Source organism: Thunnus maccoyii, chromosome 11 (assembly GCF_910596095.1).
Source record: "Thunnus maccoyii chromosome 11, fThuMac1.1, whole genome shotgun sequence".
Lineage (NCBI taxonomy): Eukaryota > Metazoa > Chordata > Actinopteri > Scombriformes > Scombridae > Thunnus > Thunnus maccoyii.
The window spans coordinates 25,794,802-25,817,727 of NC_056543.1; the positions used below are offsets into that span (position 1 = coordinate 25,794,802).

General features: G+C 41.0%; 3 protein-coding genes across 4 annotated transcripts; 1 reads left to right on the forward strand and 2 right to left on the reverse strand.

Annotated features, from left to right (window-relative positions):
• crygs2 (crystallin, gamma S2) lies at nt 1-2,637 on the reverse strand. The gene is made up of 3 exons (XM_042425453.1): nt 2,631-2,637; nt 1,026-1,297; nt 1-273 (listed from the first exon to the last, which is right to left on the reverse strand). The coding sequence occupies exons 1-3, from the start codon at nt 2,635-2,637 to the stop codon at nt 1-3; spliced, it is 552 nt and encodes a 183-aa protein (XP_042281387.1).
• Nucleotides 2,638-2,804: 167 nt separating this feature from the next.
• Nucleotides 2,805-9,440, reverse strand: tbccd1 (TBCC domain containing 1). Of its 2 annotated transcripts, none has more exons than XM_042426281.1 (9): nt 9,251-9,440; nt 8,292-8,372; nt 7,934-8,200; nt 7,555-7,713; nt 7,218-7,334; nt 6,678-6,927; nt 6,294-6,480; nt 5,677-6,207; nt 2,805-5,136 (listed from the first exon to the last, which is right to left on the reverse strand). In XM_042426281.1, the coding sequence occupies exons 2-9, from the start codon at nt 8,352-8,354 to the stop codon at nt 4,923-4,925; spliced, it is 1,788 nt and encodes a 595-aa protein (XP_042282215.1). In that variant the 5' UTR covers nt 8,355-8,372; nt 9,251-9,440; the 3' UTR covers nt 2,805-4,922. The 2 variants fall into 2 exon arrangements, with proteins under 2 accessions (XP_042282215.1, XP_042282214.1); XM_042426280.1 differs by having other exon boundaries at nt 8,292-8,356; nt 9,251-9,439.
• A 3,036-nt stretch (nt 9,441-12,476) lies between these two features.
• On the forward strand, nt 12,477-19,051 carry dnajb11 (DnaJ heat shock protein family (Hsp40) member B11). The gene is made up of 10 exons (XM_042426196.1): nt 12,477-13,215; nt 13,394-13,550; nt 14,409-14,506; nt 15,041-15,173; nt 15,273-15,415; nt 15,800-15,882; nt 15,968-16,025; nt 16,149-16,260; nt 16,451-16,610; nt 17,745-19,051. Exons 1-10 carry the CDS (start codon nt 13,142-13,144, stop codon nt 17,807-17,809), a joined length of 1,083 nt encoding a protein of 360 aa, XP_042282130.1. The 5' UTR covers nt 12,477-13,141; the 3' UTR covers nt 17,810-19,051.
• Nucleotides 19,052-22,926: the final 3,875 nt, after the last annotated feature.

Below are 22,926 nucleotides of genomic sequence, written 5' to 3' on the forward strand. Positions count from 1 at the left end.
TCATTCAGTGAAGCGCCTGAAGGACTGGACTGTAGGACTGACAGCACCCCAGTCGCCAGGCTTGCGGTATTCCCCCTTCTCCAGGAAGTACTGGCGCCCACGGTAGTTGGGGTGCTCGTAGAAGACCCACCAGCCGTCAAAGACCTTACAGGAGTTGACCTCCCTCCAGCGGAACTTCTCCAGGAGTGAGGGACAGTCCTCTGTGGCCTCGAAGGCCTGGCCCCCGAAGTCTGCCTTCTCATACAGCTGCATCTTGTACAGGGACCCGCTGGTCTGGAAGGTGACGGGAGATGGTAGGGGTTTGGGAGTGGAGAGTGGTGGAGGGGTGGTTAGTGCAGTGCAGGGGGTTGGGAAAGAACGGGGAGGGGATGTGGGGTGAGAGAAACAGGGAAGGGGGGATATATAGGGAGATGAAATTTGCATCCAACGAAAGATGAAAATCTCTTTTTAGCATTGCTATATGATTAGTCATCATGGTGAACTAGCCTTCGTAGAGTTTGTACTCTGTGTATTTGGCATGATCTATCACATCAGTTAGAGAACCGACTTTAATCAACACCACCCATTATTGTTTGCAGAGTGTTTGCTCATTGTTTTGTGCCTTTATAAATAGTACAAAACTGTACACATACAGCTCGTACTCTAGATTGATTTTTGTATGAAAGCAGTGTCCCTGAATCTGCCTGCAGGCAATGGGTCGGCTGAATGTTAGCCGGACGAAAGCTTGATCATCCATATAGACTGACCGAGGTATTGGTCTCCATTGACAAAGCCCTGCAGCCACTGTTAGCATAAATACCATAGCATGACCTCTGTCATGTGCCCATACTGTATTACTTCTCCGCTGCCCGCTGGCTTTACTCTCTCCTGCACTCTGTTGCTTTTATCAGTTCACTTAGACTTCTGAATGTCTGTACAGGTTAGTGGTTAATTAAGAGATCTACTTGCACATTAATTAGGGGGCGTCAGCGTGTCGAATAGATCTCAGCAGCAGCAGATCAGATCATAGGCGATGGCTGACTTACAAAGTGGACCATCTTGCAGGAGCTGAGGCGGTCGTTGAGGCCCATCCAGCGCTGGTATTCTGGGTACTCCCCCCTGGTTAGGACATACTGGTAGCCCATGTAGTTGGGCCTCTCATACACCACCCAGGCTCCACTCTCCACCCGGATGGAGTTGCAGCGGCTCAGGTAAGCATGGAAATCTGAGCAGTCGCTGTCACACTCATAGCGGCGGCCCTGGAAATTCTTGTCCTCGTAGAAGACAATCTGAAGGACAACACATGCCAGTCTTGAATCTTATCCAGGTTTCACATTTTGGTGATAAATTTTCTAATAGGTGGTTCAACTTAGAAATGTCAGATATTTTATGAGCAAAGCTTACTTTAAAGTGTTTTGTTATCCTTTATAAAAAGCTCTTTTGACATGGGAAAGCCTTCAATAACATTCTTTTAACAATGTTTTTCAGTGCTCCAATGGACAGTGCACCTTTAACCTGAATAAAAGCCCTCATCACCTGAGTACCTCAGACAACTGGCCAGTCCAGTCAACAACTCTACTGAGAATCCATTTCAAACTCGCCTCACATATAAAGCAAATTAAAATAGGCTCAAGGTTTAAGAATACTAACCCCCAATAAGCACTGCAGAGAAACCACACTATTATACTCACCACCTACATGCCATAATATCATATTAGTCTGCCTATACCTGTGCCAATATCAGTCCCACTTTGTCTTAACTCACCCTGCCCATGTTGGATAAAATGTGAGGGATCGCCTTGGTGATGTTAAGTGATGGTTGTAGTGTTTCCCCTGAGGTCTCGATGTTGCACTGGATCACCACCAGTCCCTTTTATATCCCTGCTTTCCCACGTTTATAAACAGCAACAGTGGACGCAAAAGGGGAACAATCGCTTTGTCATGAAAATGAGATCCAAAAATTGAGTCAGTGATTCTAGTGCTATTCAGTTTTTCCAGAAAAGCGAGGAAGGATTACGGCATAATGGCTGGGCATGGTAAGCGTCCATTGACCCCACTTGTCTACTGGCTGGGTCCAGTGCCCACCCCCCTCTCCCGTTCTCGCACCATATTACACATGCCAGCTCCACCAGCTTGCCCCCACCTGGCGAGGACCTGCCAACTCATGACTTATTTCTGCCTTATGGATGAATCCAGATACAGCAGTGTTCGGTGGTGGAAGAAGTACTCAGATCCTTTTCTTACAGTGATTAAAAGTAGCAATACCACAGTTTTAAAATGCACCGTTATAAGTGAAAGTCTTAGTTAAGAAAATGAGTGAGTAGCATTTTTCAATCTGGATTACTATTAGTGATGTATTCATATGTAAGCAGCATTTACTGTTGAAGTTGGTCAATGTGGAGCTAATTTTGACTTTATATTGTAGGATTGTTCAGTCCAAAGTTGTGTCATAATTAGCAAGAATGTAGTCTTAACAGCAAAATAAACTATATATTATCTGTCAAATAAACCTAGTGGAGCAATAAGAACAGTATTTCCCTCTGAAATGTAGTGGAGTAGAAGTATAAATAAGCATGAAATGGAAATACTCAAATAAAATACAAATACCACAAAATTGTGTGTAAGTACCATTGTGGAGTAAGAGTACTTACCGTACATTCCACCACTGATAGTGCTGCATAGTCACAGATGCAACAAATAGTTGCAATTTGTAAGTATATGATGAACTTCATTAAGAAACAGTTCCCATTATATTAAATTTGGAGCAAATTGCTGTGTACAACAGTAAGGACAGAATCACAACATTAAAAACAATGAGCAGGAGGTGACTTGGTTTTAGTCAAAGTCTTTATTCATTTTTATTTTACTTTTTACAATCAAAACCATAGTGCTCTTTATACAGAAACTGCATAGTGGCAGCTGTGTTCAAATCAAAGGGTACGTTTGAGAAGTAACAGCATTAAGGCTTTTTACAGTGTAATCACATCTTGAAAATTACAAGACACTCCAGCATTATGAAAACTATACAGTAATATTCTCCAATATGAAACATTTAACAGTACATTTTTATCAAGTCCACCTTTCCTTAACTTCCCATATCTAATAGGATGTTGCCTTGAAGACACATGCAGCTGCTCTGTTGTAAGTAATGTGTGGTGTATTCTGTGTGCCAATATTTAGCATGCTGTAATGAGTGGAAATGTGGAAACAGGAAGCTAATAGCCTAAAGTACACTTGGAGGTATCAAATGCTAAAAGCTGGTTCTGTAGGCAATGCAGATTTATGACAAATAATCTCACTATAATACTAAAATATACATATTCATACAAAAATATGCATTTTAGATTGATGCACATTTGGCAGCAATTCTGCAAACTAACCATGTCAAGTTAAAAAATAGCCCAGATGGGCAGAGTCAGCTGTTTCTGTTGTACTGAAAAATTAAGGATAAATCTGCACAAAATCACAGGTGCTGCTGTCATTCATGTTGTTTTTGTGGTCACATCCGAGTCATTGATGTCAGAGCAGACATTTGTCTTTGACAACTGGTGAAAACACCTACTGTATATGTGTCACAATTGGGTGTGGCAAGAAATTCGACAGGCATGAAAGATTCAGCCCATAGAGAGCAGTGCAGCTACAAGTATCTATGTTATTCACTGTTGACTAACCCTCTACATACTTAAAATTTATCAAAGTTTTGGACGGTAGTGTAGCCTGCAGGTTAACACACATACCATATAACTGCAACATCCACAGACCTTTGTTGAACTTCATTTGTCTACTGTTTCCTGCCTCTCTGCACCTTCAAATGTTGAATAAAGGTAAAAAAAAAATGACCTAAAAATCAAGTTTTAGATTGTGCAATCACTTGTACCTGCAATAAATTATATTAATATATCTTCCTTTCTAAATAGAAAAAAAAACTGTTTACAACCTTGTTTCTATTTTTTATACTCAATAACACTGAAAAATGCTAGTAACTAGGTGCACTAACTTGTCTTTCATACCCAAAGCGCCAAATTTATTTAGCATCTACATTCTCCAGCACATGCCAACTTCCCTTAATGAAAATATATATACTTTTTTCTCAACAAAAAACAGCACAGCATAGTATAGCAGCGTAGTTTTTTGTTGTATTTTTTATACAGACAGTAGCATGTAGTCTAGACATTTGGGCATAGTTCGGGAAGAAATGCTGGCAATCACTGGACACTTTTTTAACTTTTTTACCCCAGAACACTGAGTTGTTCATTGTAATTGCCAAACTGTCTCATCATGCAGATTTATCTCGAATTATTATACATTAAGGAGCTATTAATGCCTTGAGAACATGTGTTAGGATGTCTGTCTGACTGAGATTTCTCAGCCTATCACAGTCAATCATGGTGTTTTCTGTATTCCCTCCTCAGCTTTGCCCTTTTTTTTTGACATAATTTAGATTGTCTGGCTCCAGTGACTGCAAAAATGACAGCATGCAGTAACCCAGATCTAAACTTATTCAAAATGTCCTCTTGTAAACTTGTGATGACTTGACAGATGCTACACCCATGTTTTTTTACACCTCCCATCAGAAGAGCAGTGCTTGGGATGTTGTCTTACAACATGCCAATCCACTCCCTCCTTGGCTTAAACACGTTAAGGACTTAGCTGCCTTTTCTTAAGAAGAGAATGTAAAGCAGCCCATACCAGCCTTCTACTGAAGAATGAGTGGGACAAAGCTTGATCAAAGTTGCATTGGTAGCTCCAGGCTTGCTAGAATAACTTGTAAATAACCACAAACAAATAATAACACTTGCAGTAAATATCTTCCTCATTTTGTAAGAACTTACAGAAGCTCAAAAAGACCAAGTAGATCCAGACTGTGCGTATTGTCATGCTACCTTAATTTACAGGCACAATTATCCTGCTGTCAAAGCCCCAAACAAGAAAAACCCAACAATTCAACAAGCCATAGGTGACTGTCCCACTGCCTGTCCAGTCCTAATGTATTTGTTTTCATTAACTCGGGGCGTGTCCATTGCAGGCCCATCAGAGGCCTTTGTAGGGGCTATCGTGGGTGGGATAAGGCTGTCAAGTTCCTGCCTGTGCCCCGTCTCCAGAAGCCACTCATGGAACTTGACCTCCACCAACTCCTGAAACTGACGCTTCTGCTCCCTTGAGAGAAAACACAAATGAGGAATTGGTTACAATAGGAAAAAAAAAGAGATTGACTACTGAACAAGAAAGAGGTTGAATATGTGAATGAGCGACTAGTTTTAAAATACTGAAATATCAAAGTCAAAGATTTTTCCCTTATGCACGCCTGATGATTTCCCTGTTGTACCATTTCCTGTGCTGTCAGGGTCAGGTACAGTGTAGAGCCCCTCGAGCAGGCTACACAATGTCACTACTGGACTCCATAATATCTCACCCGCTGAGTGGCTAACTCACATTCTTATTGATTTTTGGAATGACTGTTCCATTATAACTTTCCACTGATTAAAAGTGCATGCTGGATGATGGAATAAAAACTGATTTTCACACAATGACACACCAAAACTATCAAGATTTTTTTTTTTTTAATCAGTGGATGAGAATTTGTTTGAAACTGCATATGCATACAATAGATTACAAAGTATGCAAGTGCTGTTAAATTTTCTATCAAACATCAACACTTTTAATGGTGGTGTTAGGAGGGACTGGTTTGCCACTCACTTGTTCAGCCGGGCCTCCATCACAGTCCTCTGCCAGTTCTGTATCCTCTTCTGCTTTTCATCAAGTGCTGCCTGATATGGAGGAGGCAATCCCCCCGGCACCTCACATGTGTCTCCCTCCATCTGGAAAGGCACAACCAGAGTGTGAAACTCAGCTGGGGGCAGAAGACGGTAGCAAGCAGGGTCTGGGTTGGACGACGTGTTGAGTGACGGGTTGACGAGGCCCTCAGTCCCCAGAAGCAAGGGCTGATCCCAGGCATTGGGGACTACAGCCAGCCCCACACTAGCCATATGATCCTCCAAGGAAGGGTAGAAAGTGTGAAAAGGCCCCAGGGTAATGTCCGTGTTTCCAGGTAGCAGCACAGGGCGGGTGGGCGTCAAGGCGTGGATAGTGCAACGCGAGGATGCTCCGACAGCGATCCTGCCTGCCACACACACTACCCGCACGTTCTGGCAGCTGTGGATGTGGACGCTGGTCTCAACAGGACCCAGAACCACCGTGCTGTCTCTGCATTTGTCCACGCTGACTGATCTGGAGGAGAATACACAACAGAAACCATGATAGATGATTCCCAAAAAGTCCTTAATATAACCCCTATGAATAGAAACTCTACTTACCTGAGGGGTGAGAGCAGGTATATGAAGGCATCTGAGCATCTGTGGATTTTGATGTTGGCAGCAGTCAGCTTGTCTGAGGTTTTAGCCAGGGTCTGTTTGAAGACCTGGGACATCAGTACCATCTTACTGCCAGGTGGAGCCATATGTGTGTTCCGGGCTATGTTGGCTCTCTTCATGGCCCCCTCCACTAGAATTCACAAACAGAGAACCGGAGGACTGTCAAAGAAATGCAGGCGATGTAGTCGGGTAGAAAAGGAGTAATGGAACTGGGAAGAAGCACTTTACAAACACTCCCACTATACAACCTTCCTGAGTTTTAATACTTTCCCCTCAGAAACAATGCTTGCACTACCTGAAATCGCTGCTGAATAGCTTTGAGGATACCTTGTTGGGCCCAGGCTAGTTTCTTTCCTGAGCGCAAGCAGGCGGTTATCCCAAAAGGGTTGAGTGTGAGGCTGTGTTGGAGACAGGAAAGTAGCTTGTGCAGGGGGAAGGAGCGGTTGAGTGCGGAATAGCCAGCTGGTGTCTGGAGGGGGCCTTTGGTCAGCAGCCTATGGACAGGCTGAACAACTCTGCCATGGCAAACTGAGCCCTCCAAGAGCAGGCCCAAGCTCCGCACAGCCTCCAGGGGTATCTGGCAAAAACACAACTGCAAAGTCAGCTATAATGCATCATAATATTTGAACGTCATTTCTCATAGACATTCATTTCAGGCTAAATTCTACAAAGGACATATGATTGATGATGAAACCTGACTAAAAAACTTTCCTATGTGCCTTGCTTTTGTGGCACTGGAAATTAGATGTCAAAGTTTTCTTTATTCTGACTAGGGAACTCATTTGTAATGAAAAACACCACATATACATTACATTTTTAAATTTGTTGTTGTAAACTAAATAGGATATGTGTTGACTGTCCACAGACCTGGCAGTCACGCAGGGCCTGTCCAGAGTTTGACAGCTGGCCTGGCTCCACCAGCAGCTCCAAAATCTCAGCTAGATGGCTCTGCACAAATGACAAGTGGGCCTGGTCATCCCAGTTCTGCTGAACCAAACCAGAACAAAAAGGAGTATGAGACAAACATCACAAAGGGCTGGGAGTTGACGGTAACATTTGTGCAACAAACTAGATTATGTAAATGGTTTGTACTGGAAAAAAGGGAGTTCTTAGAATGACAAAATAAGTGTTCATAAACATGTAATGATGCCATCATCTCTCCAGTCGATAAGATTCATTCACTACGACATGTAAGCGATGTGACCTTGTTCTGGGAGCTGGTCTTGGCCTCTCGGTCTGATGGAGAGGGGGAGCGAGTACGATGACTGGGCCACTCTTCACCGATCAGAGAGGTGCGCAGAGACACACGGTTGATCTGCTGGATGTGGAGGAAGAGGAGGAACTGCAGTGTGTCCACAGACAACTGGAGAAAAAGAAACAAGGGGTGCATATCAATGTATAGTTCCCACTCTCATTTGAGCATCTGCCTGGGGCAAAACACAACAATATACATGAGAGGCACACCCTCATGAAAGAGTACAAAAAGGTTAACAATAAGATAGTGTTACATTCTTAGGTAAATTGAGCCATTTGCACATGTTATCTTTTACTAAACTGTACTCCACCCATATCTTTTTTCCCACCTTGTTCCTTTGTTGGTCCAGCTCGCTTTTGGAAGTGCACTGAGAAAGACACTCTGCCCACTCCAACCTCTCCTCAGGTTTGTGGCCAATAAGAAGGTCAAAAGTCTCAAAGTAGAGCCAAGCGAGGTCTTCTGGAAGCTGTAGCTTTCCACATGCGATATGCCTCCACATGGGCCAGCCCAAAACAGGGAAGCAACCATCACGGGTTCTCACGTAGATCGCCATCTTTCGAAGATAGTGCAGGCTGAGCTTGGAAGAGGGGGCCACCTATGATGGCATGAGACGCTTAGTTATTTTACAACATTTTCATCCACTGGAAGATTTCAAAACATTAAATAAGTGAGCAGAGCATATTCACCTGCAGGGCACCCAGTAGGAAGGGTTCCATACGCGGCCATATGCTTACATGGTCTGCCTCCATGTCTGAAGAGAAACACAACTGAAGATGTGGAAACCAATTTTACAATTTAAGAGACCAGTGTTAGCAAGTACAATACAACTTGACACTGATAACCCTACTTAAGGTGCATCTTTTGCATCACATAACACTGCAAATATTGCATTATAATCATAAACTCTGCATTTGGAGATTTGATTCAAATTGGCGGCACCTGGAAAGTGCTCAGCGTCCTCTTGATCACATTCTTCATATGTATTATAAATCCATTATAATATTGTCATCCTGTTTGTCCATGTAGTATTTCTGTAATTTGTGTTATATTCGAGTCGACGGTTCAAGGACAGAGGATGTTTTATTGCTGTACAGATTGTAAAGCCCCCTGAGGCAAATTTGTGATTGTGATATTGGGCTATACAAATACATTTTTGTTGACTTGACTACCGAGGTGAGAGCTGAGTACCAGTCTTTCTCAATAACTAACTGCAGTCAGGCTGACCATACCACTGCTAAAACAAAATGATAACGAAAACTCGTCTGTTAATGAGTCTTAACACATGTCATTTATTTAACACGGTGGCAAAGATGCCCTGTAATGCCTCCATGACGCTGTGATGCTCCCATGACAACTGACAACCAGGCTGCTATTGTCATCAACACCTGACACTGCATTATAACTTTAGTTTTGTAAGCTAGCTAATCAAGTTGCTAAAATGAAGCCCTGTTGGATAGCAGGTAAATGTGCAAAACTGACTTTGTTGTGACAGAACGTTTAAAAATGCCGTTTGACAGCCGAGGAAAGACTAAACTGATGTTTTTTCCCCAAGTTAACTTCACCAGCGTTGACATACAGTCGCTATCGTCAGCTAGCATTGTTAGCGAATGAAAGGAGACCAAAGTTAGACAACTATAGCTCTTACTTCCTTTCAGCTTCTGTCCTCGTGCAGGCAGCGCGTTGTTCCGTCTCTGTGCGAGAGGGGTCGACGGGTCAAGTCACTCATAAGTTAAGCTGAAGATGGGATAAGAGTCCCGTTTATGTGGTTTGTTATTGTTGGAGGCAGCTCTTCCTATTTGGCGCCCTCCTGCCTCCACTCCACACGCTCCCGAGCGGACATCTGTTGCGCGCAGCACTCGGGGGTGCGCAGCTCTCGGGGGCGTGCTTTAGCCTGCACTGTGAGTCTATTTAATACAGACGTGTCTCCCGTATTTTCATCCCATCTACCCCTGTTTCGTAATTTCCCGTAGTTCCCCTTTTTATTTTTTTTTCACAGTTATAGAAGATCCTAATTGGTCCGATCAAGTTGTTTCGGTAAGATCCATAGACTTATACATTTTACCAGCACCACCCTGCTATACTTACACCTGTCCAGGAGGTGGCAGCATACATGCAACAAGCAGCATCTTGTCTTCTGCTTCTTCTTTTTGACAAGTCACGACGGTCATTCAGTCAGCTAACACTGCGAAAAATGTGATAACGAGGTATGTAGGGTGGAAAAATGATGCGCATACTGCATATTATGATTATGTAAATTGTCAATGAATTTCACTACATTGTTGAATTGTTGTACACAAACAATGAAATTTGTAAATGTTTTACAATATCAAGCAGATTATAATGAAATTTATAATGAATAATGAATTTTGTTAATAAACCTTCATGCAAGTTCTGAATTGATGTCCTCTTTGTCTTTTCATCTTCATAATGCAGGAGCGCTCACAGAAATCTATCCAGCAGGCCATTTTACTCTGAGTCAGGTATTTGACCAATCATCACCTTTCTTTATTGAACTAATTAACCAGATCCTTCTTGCTCTGACATTACAGCAGAGCAGGCAGTAAAGGCCTGAATATATTTATCTATATTGATTATGCACACTTTCACAAGTTATTTTTGTAGTAAATAGTATGGGTTAAAAAACAAAGCATTTAATAGTCAAATTAAACCTGGATGGATGAAAATGTTTGTGGCTGTTAGGAATGGGTTGTACTTTAATTCCCAGGAATTTGTGAAGCAATGTTAATATTTGGAGTGAAGTAAGGACTGTAAACAGTAGTAAAACGTCTTTATCATGTGATACTGATGTTGTGAGTATAATATTTTGATGACTGCACTGCAAAATCTTTGCTGTTGACAATTTTGACTTCACTTGGCTAGTGAAGTCTGATGAAGTCTCTAAAGTTATAGGAAAGCTAGATGACAAATGTCTACTCAAAATTCTTGTCTTTATTAGTATCAGATGATGCAGGTTGTATCTCTCCTCATGTAACAGAGTTAGGCAGGGTGGGATATTATTTGAATTCTTATTCACCTGGTATGTGGATGACTTGAGTGAACAACTGAATGCTTGTAGTCTCACTAATGCTTAGAATCATATTTTGTATGCAGATAATTTAGTTATATTTTCTCCTCAAAGTGCTGATCCTCAGAACTTTTTGAGTACAATAAATGTAACATCAAAGTCAGAGTAAAGGAGTTGTAATTCATTGTAAGGATGGCACTTTTTTCATAATTCAACTTACTTGCAGAAGTTTTTAAAGCAAGCAGAGAGGTCAGATGTATTCATCTAATATTTATAGAAGATTTCATAGATTTTCGATTGATGTAGGAATATTGTTGCTCAGGGTAACACGTTCTGCAGAAATTTCAAGTGATGTCAAGGTCTGTCTGTTCAAGGATTACTGTGTAACAGTTGTCTGGGTTCATGTTAAATTCTGCTAAATGCGACCAGTACCATCTGCTGTCAGAACAATGTACCTGCAAGGGGTAGAAAAAAATAAATTTGTTCCGTCATTCTTTTATTTCCCATTGAAGTTTACCTTACTTGTTTGCCTATTTCGGATGCATTTTAAATGTGATTAAAAAAGAGAGAGAGATGTCAATAACTCAGGTCATGCAGTGACACTTGAAGCGTGTGAGTTTTGTTTACGTTGTGTGAGCTAATCTTACTGAGATTTGAAACTCTGCAACAAGGAGGAAAGTCAGGAAACTGGAAAAATGTCAAAAAGACAGATTCAGATTTGTTGAATTTCATTAAACTAGCAGGTCATTTGGACCCAGGCCAAAGTCATTTCGGCAGATCAATAGGGTGGCAATAATAGCAGCACAGGTAGAAAAAGCATTGGTAGTAGCAGTGATGCTAGCACAGTGGCACAGGGGTAAAGTAACGTAAAGTTGCAATACATGACATTCAGCCACTAGATGTCGCACTATAGCACAGACATCTCAGACCAAAACAAATGTGTGTGTCGTTTAATCAAAAAAGTTGGGAAAAAAAGAAAGCTGAGAACTCACGAAACTCAGATCAAACTGTCAAACTAGGCAGAGCTGATCATGGATCAAGATTCTGCCTCAAATGCCTTAAGAAACATATTTTAGTGTACTATTTAGTTGTAATTTGAGTAAATTTGTAATGTGGCCGCCATCTTGGAAATGGACATGGAGGACACGGAGGGACTCACACCATGGATGTAATACATCCATGACTCACATGCACTAACATGCACACTCACATGCACTCACATGCACTAACAGGTACACATGGCCGGTGCGGCTACCAAAACAAAGAACGGACAAGCTCAGATAACAGCACACACAGAAGAAGTATGACTTCATTCACTGGTAAGGACGCCATTACTCTACATAGCAAATAATTGTTTTCTGACAACTAATGCGGCTAAATATGTTTTGTGGGCTGTTTTAGACAAATAAACAGAGAGGTAGGCATACGTTTTTTATTACTATTCTCTGCTGTGTAATGTTGATGATTGATTAGGAGGTTGATGATGAGCATGATGATGATGATGTTTAATGAGGCTAAGGAATAGGGGAATACAAAGCCCAATAGATGCACTGTATCCTGGCAAGTGGTTTAACAGTAGTGCCGAGATTGAAAAGTGGCTGACGGTATGCCACTGTTCTGGTTCAATGTTTTTTGGTGTCTAAATATTTTGGTATGCGATTACTGTAAGCAATTTTTTTTTCCCAGGATGGCGACGTCATGACCCACCCTACTCTGCCTCTGATTGGCTTACCCTGATATTGTTACCCTAACCCTAACCAATCTCATTCCTCATGCCTAAACCTAACCAACCAAACCAACCCAACCAACGACAGCAACAATTACTAGACAATCAGAGTAGGGAGGGTCATGACTTTGCCATCTTGGAAAAAAAAAATTGGCATTCCGTGACCTCCTGATTTATAAATTAAGCCCTGCTTGTAACTTCAGTGTCACATACACAGGTAGGAAATTTGTGTGTTTGTCTCTCAGATTTTGTGAAACCTCACTGTTGGAAATATCCCTGCACAAATTTTAATTACACATACACAAAATATTTCTAGAGCTACGAAAACTTTTTACACATGTACAAATTATATCTGTGTGCACAAAACTTTTTCACACATGCACAAAATATTTCTACAGCCACAAAACATTTTTACACATTCACAAACCATTTCACAAGCTCAAAATATTAATGACCCATATTTGATTCCATAGGGGTGTCCCTTATTTTCAAAGCCCAATGTTGAAAGGTATGAATTCAGAAAGGAAATAAAAAATACACTCTTTCTGCTGGAGTTACATTAAAACATAGATGTCCCACTTTTAGCAGCAAACCACTACTCAAAAGTAGGATGGGCGGTATTTCTTTAATGGAAGGCGGAGTTTTGTCCAAGGGGCGGATCTGCCGACATCCAGTGGGAGGGATTTCTCTGACAGGAGGAAGAAGGCTTGTGACTGGCAGCAGGATCCAACCTTCAGAAGCCGGCTGTTCTTTTTCGGGCCCTTCTTTAGGAAATAGAGGGATATATGGCTGCCAAAGGGATGAATCTCTGCACCGTGTGCTGCCTGCTTCTTTATGTGATCACGGTGGTGCTTGCGGGGTAAGTGTTTAGCGGTGGGAGCGTACGCACACACGCAGCGGTGAAACAGCATCGCCAGCTGGTACACATGTTCCTCTGTGATTGGTCCAGATCCGCTCTCCATGTGTGGATCGGACACATTGCTCTTACCATGCGTACCTCTGTGTCGTCAATAACGTCTGCGTTATCTATCCTGAAGGCGAGATTTCTACAAGATCTTGGGTGTGAGCAAGAGTGCATCCATCAGGGACATCAAAAAGGCCTACAGAAAGCTCGCTCTCCAGCTGCACCCCGACAGAAACCAGGACGACCCAAAAGCTCAAGACAAATTTGCAGATTTGGGAGCAGCTTATGAGGTGGGTCCAGCTGTTGTTGTGTGCTTACTGCCAGTGATAGCAGGAGATAAACTCATTTTGATGCAAGTGATCGTTTATTTTTACATAGCTGTCGGCAAACCGTGTTGCAGATTTTGTATTGAAATATGTGACTATGTGCGGAAGCGCCTGAAGCGTCGTTACAGAAGTCTTTTGTGCGCTAGCTATTCGGTTCTTGTTGTTGGAAACGGCACGGCCTCCGTGATTGGTCAACTAGACCGTGTGGCTGCATCTGATTGGCTGTTACGCAGCACGTTTGGCAGCCAGGAAGATCAGACGTGGATGAGAGGGAGTGGGTTCATATCAGCTGTGCAGGTGTTTCCTACTAGAAGATAACGCTAGATAGCATTTCCAGCTATATATTACAAATCCTATTGGCTAAATGTCATATTCATGAAAGCAAATTTGCAAGTAAAAACACCAACTTCCTGGTTTTCACAAAGGAGGTCAAACAGTACATTGATTCAATTCGATTTTCCTCTAATCCAAAGTCTGTAAAACTATGAATACCTGTTTTTTGTTTAAAATCTTTATATGAACTGTAACTCCCTCTAGCTCAGAGTTTGTTCGTTTTTTGACCTTTCTTGTGCAAACTGTAAGATGAATATTTTGATATTGTGTATATGATCATTTCGTGTAAGAGTACCTTGTAATGTTCATATCACACTTGGAAATCATAGTGATCAGTCATGTGTATATGAGGTTGTGTTTTGTGATACTGATATATTGGAGATTGCATTGTATTGTTTATTTTATTGGTTCCACGTGCTGTAAGAAATGCAGGTAAAAAAAACACTTCAGAATTTGGCTGTTCAGTGACCGACAGGCTTTTATTTGTAGGTTCTCTCAGATGAGGAGAAAAGGAAACAGTATGACGCATACGGTGAAGATGGACTCAAAGAGGGTCACCACAGCTCACACAACGATATCTTCTCCAGGTTTGTTACATTAGCTCATATGGTTTTATAAAGGATTAAAAAGCAATGGGATTCTTAACTGTGCAGCCAAACAGTTATTATAATTTAAATGATCAGTTCACTCAAATTTCAAAAAAATCCTTGTTATTTTGCCCAGGCCTTTTTCTAGATATCCATCTCTGAGATTTCTGCCACTACAGCCATACAATGGAGGCGAATACCTGATTTGAGAAATGATATTTAAAAAATGTATCATCAGTGTTTGTTTCCAACAATTTCTACACGTAACTTGTGATTCGAGGATATTTTTTACAGACAAAAAATATGGTTATGAAATAAACTGGCAATGAGTTTTTGCTGTTATCACATGTGTCTGCTCCTATAAATAGGAGATATAATGTTACTAAATATACCAAAAAGTGGTCTGATAGGATCAAATCACAGCAGATTAAGCTGTTTGTTTGCCTATATTTATGCTTCTAACGAGAGATTGCTGCTAAGGCTGCTACTACAACCATCACCTACTACTACTCTTACTCTGTCCTTCCTCTGTAGCTTCTTTGGCGACTTTGGTTTCATGTTTGGAGGCAACCGACAGCAACAGGACAGGAACATCCCCAGAGGAAATGACATTATACTAGACTTGGAGGTCACGCTTGAAGAAGTGTACTCTGGGAACTTTGTGGAGGTGAAGAGATTTCTCTCAATTAACAAGCTGCACTCGTTATCCACGTTTTACCACAAATTATATCTAATTACATTTTTTATATCCCGCTGTTTTGCACAGGTTGTACGTAACAAGCCTGTAGCCAAAGAGGCCCCTGGAAAGAGGAAGTGCAACTGCAGACAGGAGATGAGGACAACGCAGCTCGGACCTGGCCGCTTCCAGATGACACAAGAGATGGTTTGCGATGAGTGTCCCAATGTGAAGTAAGTCATAGCTTGTCAATACATCCTCATCAAAGCTGAGAATCATGATTTAAAATTGAATTACAGCCCAGATATTGTCATAAAAACTCGATTTACTAACTGAAGCCTACCAACTAATCACAAAGTATTTTTGTGGCCATTTTCTAACAACATAACATCAGAAATATTTAACTGTCACATCTTGAATCTGGACACATTAGATCGTTAGAGGAGAGTCTTTTCACATTTATATAGTTTTTTTAAATGTGTTTATGGTGTTCCTGACTCAAGTGTAGCAATTTAGGATCACCTGTTTATATCAGAGCTGTAATAATCTTTTAGGAAAGAAGTTGCACAAGCATAATATAACAACACATGTTTCCTGTGATGTGCTCTTAAACACAGGCTTGTAAATGAAGAGAGAACTTTGGAGGTAGAAATTGAACAGGGAGTGAGAGATGAGATGGAATACCCTTTCATTGGAGAAGGTAAGCTTACATAAAGCTTAATATAAACTATTTTTGTTAATTTTTTTTATATTACCTGTGCTTAACGTCTTATTTGTGACCTCAGGGGAACCTCACATCGATGGCGAGCCTGGAGATCTGCGTTTCCGCATCAAAGTGTTGAAGTATGAATGAGCTTTATTTACTTTGAAACTTCTACTGTGTGTCTGTGCAACAAAACACTCATATTGCTAAATATTAGATTAGTCACATACAGTAACGTGTTATGGGGACTCTTTTCTTTTTAGACATCCTGTGTTTGAACGCAGAGGAGATGACCTGTACACCAACGTCACCATCTCCCTGGTGGAGGCACTGGTCGGCTTTGAGATGGATATTGCGCATTTGGACGGACACAAGGTTCCCTACATACTTTTTACAAAGCTAGCCTAATATGGAGCTTTTATTTCTTTTAATCCGCTGTGACTGTTTCAGAAGTCAGACTTTAAAGACTGTGTAAAAGTTCCATATTATCAAGAAAAGAGGATTATGTGATTGAATGTGGCAGTTTAAGTGAAATTGACAGGTTGCATTTGTCTTTGCCTGACAGGTCCATATAGTGAGAGACAAGGTCACCAAGCCTGGTGCTCGGATGTGGAAGAAAGGAGAAGGCCTGCCGAACTTTGACAACATCAATATCCGTGGCTCCCTCATCATCACCTTCGATGTGGAGTTTCCTCAGACACAGCTGGATGAGCAGCAGAAAGATGGTGAGAACGGGCGATGGTGTTGATGTGATCCTGACAGGATTGGGAAAAGTTTCTTTACAATTTACCTTAAAGGGGAACTTCATGGACAGTCATGGGAAGAACTGTTTGTCTGAAAACAGTTGTATGATGTCTTCTGTGGTTCTGGAGGAGCTTTGTTGAGTTTAGAAAATAAGGCCGTATTCAGAACAAATCACGCGGTGCAGTGAAATTGCCAGTCCACCCTTTATTTGAATAGAAGTAGCGCATAGTGATCAGACTGATCAGAGCTGTACAACTCTGCCATGAGGGAATACAAAGACGTTAGTAGGAGGAGGGGAGGACATTTGTCTTCGCTTGATATTGTTAAAAATAAAGTTAGGCTTTGCTGTCGGCTTCCTGACTCATTTTTAAAAAGATAAGAGAAAAAAAGAGAGAGAGAGAGAGCTGAGAGCACCAGTGAGCGAGCGAGAGAACGGCTGTGGTTGTGTAAGCTAGAGAGTGAATGAAGAGAGGGAGCGGTGGTAGTGATAAAGCCGGTGAATCAGATCAATAAAACATTATTTTCTGATTATTTCCCAGTGGTAACACCTGACCATGTTATCCCTGTTGTCTGTTTGGCCTTGGAGGCAACAGATTTTATTAAGGAGTGCCTTTGTTACATACTGGGGGTGTGGAGTCATGATATGGTCATTTATGTGGCAGGGAAAGTCTAATAAAGTGATGCTATTAGTTGCAATACGGGAAATGTTTGTGAGTTTAACCCATACTAGGGACTGAAAGTCAGGATATCTCTGCCTCTGCTGCATCAGCTTTATAGAAGTGCAATGCTAAATCGCTTACAAATTATCTTGCAAAGTTAATCTTTTTCTCAAAGTAAACTATGAGTACGAGCCTTTTTAGTCATTTAAATACAATGCTGTTGCAGTATATATAGTTACCTTAATTCATACATGAGAACTGTGATGTGATCATTTTCTCCCCCACATTACTTGTCATAAACCCTGTTTGTTCTTTTAAGTTGAGACGTCCTCGTTGCAGAATATTTGTGAGAAATGGTTCAGTAACCAGAATCATGGAGCATTTTTGTAACTGATCTGATATTTCAAACTGTATCGTTTTAATGCGTCATTAATAAAGATCCTTCTGTTCTTTCAGGTATTCGGAGTCTTCTGAAACAGGGCTCTGTACAGAAGGTTTACAACGGACTACAAGGATACTAACACACCAACACGCACAGCCTGGACTTAGTTATCTGTCACACAAACACATATATACACACACACACACACACACACACACAGAGACACCTTCAATCAACAGAAGTGTGATCTGTAATTCTGGCCAGGGTGTATTTATTTTTTTCAGATTGTTCTCACTCAGGATGGCTTGAGTCCAATTAGTTTTTACTTTTTAATGTTCTTTGTTTTGCCCACAGTAGCACAATTGCTGATGTTTTATTTCAAGACTCTAAATGGAAAGGATGCCATGTCTCAGCTGTGGGTTTTTTTTTTTTTTTTGGTCCCTACTTTCCATTGTAATAAGGCCTTTGTTTATTTAAAAAAAAAAAAAAAAGAAAATCTCTTATTTGCTTCAAAGTGAAGTGGTAGGATCAAACACTGTCTACTAATGTGACAACCACTTTACCACTCTGGAGAAGACACTCTGTTACAGCTCACTACATCTGCTGAGAGACGAGCTACTGACAAACTGGACATCTGAAGAACTTTTGAACAACTTCCACCAACCTGTGCAAGACCAGAAGTTTCTCCATTTGGTCCCTTTTTTTCCCCCTTCATTATTTTTAATGAATGTAAGACAAGCAGCTTCATCTCTTGAACGATGACATGGTTTTTGTTCTGGTCAGATTCCTGTTCAATAATACTTTGTAAATAGGAAAGAACAAAACTCATCCGTTTGTTGTGTTTTTCCTAATTTATGTTGGCTCTTACTTGTCTGTTTGCATTTGACACGTTGTGATAGGATTGACTGTCTGCTTCACACAACCTCCAGGTTCACTGTGGTAAGAGTTGACCTCTTTAATTAAACAGTGAAATTTTATTATTTTGGAGGAATGGCGATTTGCACTTCTTCCTGTGCCACGGTTTGTTTTTACACCCATCTGACACTGTCTGCACCCCCTCTCCTTCTGGGCCGGTCTCATCTTTATCAAAGGGACTTTGAGGTTTCAGCATGCCTGTTGGGTATTGCTCTTCTTAACTGGAGGCTGCTTGGTTTGCAAGAACTCACCTTCACATTTTTGTTTCTCGTGGTTTAAAATTTTTTCTTAATGTGGTTTTAGGACTTCCTTTCTCTGTGTTTTTACTATCGACTGCAAGGCTGCCTCCTAATTTTTATGAGTGTCATGGCCTTAAATGTGAATTATTTGGCCATTTTTACTGAGTGTGCTAGGGGATAATGTACTTTTGACTGACATTATGAATAAAGATTTCTACAATTTGTGATGAGATGTCATACCCCAAAGTCACCAGTAGATGACATCAGAGTCCTGGGTAATGCCCATAAGTAGTAACCCTGGTCTGCAAGGAAGGCTGAAGCTGCAGGGAGTGAAGGAGTGTTGTGTGAGAGGCTGAAGGACTTTCTGTCCTTGGATTTGCATGTAGTCATGGAGAAAGGGCTGCACCACGTACATCATGTTTCTTACATAAGAGGTTATGAGAAGGATGTTTGGCCTTCTTACCTTTTATAAGTAGAAATTACTCTGGTAATCTGAATTTTGTGACTCCATATGTGGACAATTTTCTCAGATTCGTTGGTTTTGGGGAACAGATTTGTTTTTAAATTGAATGTCATTACCTGAGTCATGGTAATTTGCAAATTATAGGCTATGGATTTGTAAAAACAAATTATTTTCAATTTATCGTTTAATAAATAGAATGTAAATTGAATTATTTGTAATCAGTGGATGTACATATGATTTTAGCCAATTACAACAACAACAACAACAACAACAACAACAACAACATTAAAAGCCCCGATGTTTGATTGGTGTTAGAGCAGCTCTATCAGGGATATTGACTGATCATTCTATCTTCAAAGGACAGGTTCACAATTTTTCAAGTCTTTCTTAAAACGAGTCAGGTGCCCAAATGAACTTTGACATAGTTTTGTCAAAAATCATCAGTTCAGTTTCAGTAATCATTTCTCTTCTTCATATGCACCAATAAAAGATCCATCCCTAATGCACATACAATGTAAGTGATGGGAGACAAAATCCACAGTCATCCCTCTGTGCAAAAATGTATTTAAAATTTTATCTAAAGCTAATATGAAGCTTCAGTCGTCCAAATGAGTCAAATCAAGTAGATATCTTTCAACGTTACAGTCTTTTTAATGCCTCTTTTTGTTACTGTACTTCCACCGCAGCTCAACAGGGAAACACTGTCTGAGGAAACACAAAGAGCGAGTTTGATGCTTAAAAGACTGTAAATGTGGCAGATATCCACTTGATATGACTAACTCAGACTGCTGAAGCCTCATGGAAGCTTCAAAACTTTAAATTACATTTTTGCACAAAATCACTTACATTGTAAATGCATTTGAGGGGAATCTTTTAAAGGATAGGTTCACAATTTTTCAAGTCTGTCTTGAAACAACAATCAGGTGCCCATATGAACACTGAAAGAGGTTTTCCTTGCTGTAATCATTCCTCCTGCTCATACTGGCTGTTAAACGATCCCCTTCAAATGTGCTTTTAATGTAAGTCATGGGGAACAAAATCCACAATGTGTCCACACAGTCATTCTGATATAGATAAACATTTAAATACATTTTTGCACAGCAGGAGGACTGTGGATATTGTACAGTTGTGCATTATAAGGGGTCTTCTAATGGCCAGTATTACCAGGAGGAATGATTGTGGAAAGAAAAACAGAGAGAAAAAGAAACAAAGAAAATCATTTCACCTGACTGTTCTTTAGAGACAGAATTGAAAAATTGTGAACCTATCAAGGTGAAAAGCTTGATTAAAGATGTATGACTGTGTGTGGATCAATTTGATTTTTAGATCTTAAAAGTGAGAACAAGCGTAGTGTTTTGTCTGTCTGCTGGTAGCATAAAGTGTGTTTATTAGAAGTTTAATAGTGAAAACAGCTGCCTGATGAGAGCAGTGAGAGTGAACTGAGACCATAAAGGTGAAATGAGCCGAAAGACACTAAACACTCCGTAAGGGGGAACTGCAGAGTTGAGTCAGAATCCTCTGGACTATGAGTGACTCCTTTTCACATTACAGAGCTCTGATAAACCCACTGTACACTACCTGCACAGAAACAAAAAGTAAACAGACTAGATAGCACTATAGCTGGTGAAAATAGAGGAGCATTTAGCGATCTGCATTCTGTCAGTCCACACAAGTGTATAGGTACATGTGCGTGCATGCGTGCGTGCGTGCATGTGAGTAGGACAACCCTTGTCATGTGCTGATCCTGTGACCTCTCTGTGTGGTTTTACTTCACTGTCTGTTTTACTGTCACAGATGCCGTTTGAACACAAGTGGCTCAGTGTCGTAGACATCAGCTGTGTCACTTTATTCCTGGCCCCCCGACATACACACCCACACCTTGTGGGTGGAGGGACCGTGGGTGGAAGATTGTCGGGGAGTCTGTCTGCATGGGTGGGGCAGGGGATGTCCACAAAAACATATTCATGATGGTTAATTTATAGTGTGGTGAATGGTGTGCACATCTGCCCAACAGTGTTCATTTCAGAGACTGTGTGTGTGTGTGTGTGGATACAGCATGTGTGCTCATTGTGCATACAATATGTGCTTGTGAATGAGTATGTCTCTGTATTCTTGTGTGTATGCATGCATGTCTGTCCATGTGTATGTGTGTGGCCAGTGTGTGTGTGTATAATGAACTCCCACAGAGATAGCAGGGCTGCGGTAAAGGGAGTTTCCTCTTCAACCCACCACACATCCTTTAGTCATTTTCAGACTGAAGAGGCTTCAGAAAGGAGAAGAGAAGCTTTGTGATCCTGCTCAGATAAAACATCTCACTGTTTCACCTCACAGTTGAATGCTGCAGCTATTACTGCCTAATAGGACCAGTGAGATCCAACCGTTTTCAGGCCACCAAACCACACAACGTCAAAGCCTGTGCATGAACTGGATCACTCAGTTCACTTAATTTGGGCTGTAATTCTAAAAAGACCTACACCAGTGTCCCACCAATGTTTTATGTATTGTTTAAATGAAAAAGCACATCTCTCTCTCTCTGCACCTGGACAAAGCAGATGTGTTACCACACTGTTTATTCAGTTCACATAAGTTGCGTTGAGGATCTAAATGTCTGATAAGGGTGCATACTGTAAAATGCGGTACCTCTGTTTATGACCCTCTTTAAGACATTTTGTCCTGAGAAGATAAGAGTTATGTTGGGGATTTACAAATCATCCACAAATAATATCTTCTAACCACTTGTAATTACAAATTGTAGAGCACATGAGGGCAGCATTGCCTCTTCAGTCACATGCCTCCCTAAATCACCTTTTATTACCCACAAGACTCGCTAGAGGTCTGTGTAGTTAGTATGCGTCTGTGTAGTATGTGTGTGTGTGTGTGTGTGCCTGCACTTGCCAGTTGTTGATGCAGATAAGCACAGGGATCACACTTGACCCTGAGTGTAATGACTTCTAAGCGTAGCTGCAGGGTTAAGAGAGGCACAGGCTAAAGGAGGGCTAATTGGGCAATCTGGCATGTGTGTGTGTGTGTGTGTGTGTGTGTGTGTATGTTTGTGTGTAGTGGCGCCAACGGGTGTTATGACCTGCTCTGACATGGCAGTGTGCTCAGTTAATGGTGCCTGACCTGTCAGACGCAGGGTTTGTAAAGAGAACAGCCCCAAAACGACACTGAAGTATTACTCAAAGCAGAACATAAAAATGTTACAGTCGTTTCCCAAAAAAATGATTCAGCTCGCTTTTGACATATTGCCATTCTTTCAGACTATTGCTATTACTACAAAAGAAAAATGCTTAAAATCTGCTTGTAAGTATAAAAGCTTATACAAGTATTAATGCCCCTGTTATGATAACGTCTTTGCAGTTTGAAGCCATTTTTGGAAACCAGCCACTCCTCTTAATTTTCATACATACTGATGAGAGATTTTGCTCCAAAACTTCCAAAATCCAAAATGTGACTTGTATTAATCATATCTTCCAAAACATACACCTTACTCACACTGTCAGTTGATTTTTCACTGCTGAGTAAGAGAATATAATTCTGATCTAATTCTGTAAAATTCAAATAAATTCATAAATTCATAAAACTGGGAGGGAAAGGCCAAGGAAAGGCTTTCATAGGTAGATACTTAATTGACTGTGT

Excerpts from the sequence above, each read along its gene's own strand:
- crygs2 (XM_042425453.1), bottom strand. Across the intron at positions 274-1,025 it reads CCTGCAAGATGGTCCACTTT|ACCAGCGGGTCCCTGTACAA; the intron begins GTAAGTCAGCCA and ends GTCACCTTCCAG.
- tbccd1 (XM_042426281.1), bottom strand. The coding sequence starts at position 8,354 with ATGGAGGCAGACCATGTAAGCATATGGCCGCGTATGGAACCCTTCCTA. Across the intron at positions 6,928-7,217 it reads AGGCCCTGCGTGACTGCCAG|ATACCCCTGGAGGCTGTGCG; the intron begins GTCTGTGGACAG and ends TGTTTTTGCCAG. Across the intron at positions 5,137-5,676 it reads ATGGAGGCCCGGCTGAACAA|GGAGCAGAAGCGTCAGTTTC; the intron begins GTGAGTGGCAAA and ends TTTTCTCTCAAG.
- dnajb11 (XM_042426196.1), top strand. The coding sequence starts at position 13,142 with ATGGCTGCCAAAGGGATGAATCTCTGCACCGTGTGCTGCCTGCTTCTT. Across the intron at positions 15,174-15,272 it reads ACTCTGGGAACTTTGTGGAG|GTTGTACGTAACAAGCCTGT; the intron begins GTGAAGAGATTT and ends TGTTTTGCACAG. Across the intron at positions 16,261-16,450 it reads CGCATTTGGACGGACACAAG|GTCCATATAGTGAGAGACAA; the intron begins GTTCCCTACATA and ends TTTGCCTGACAG.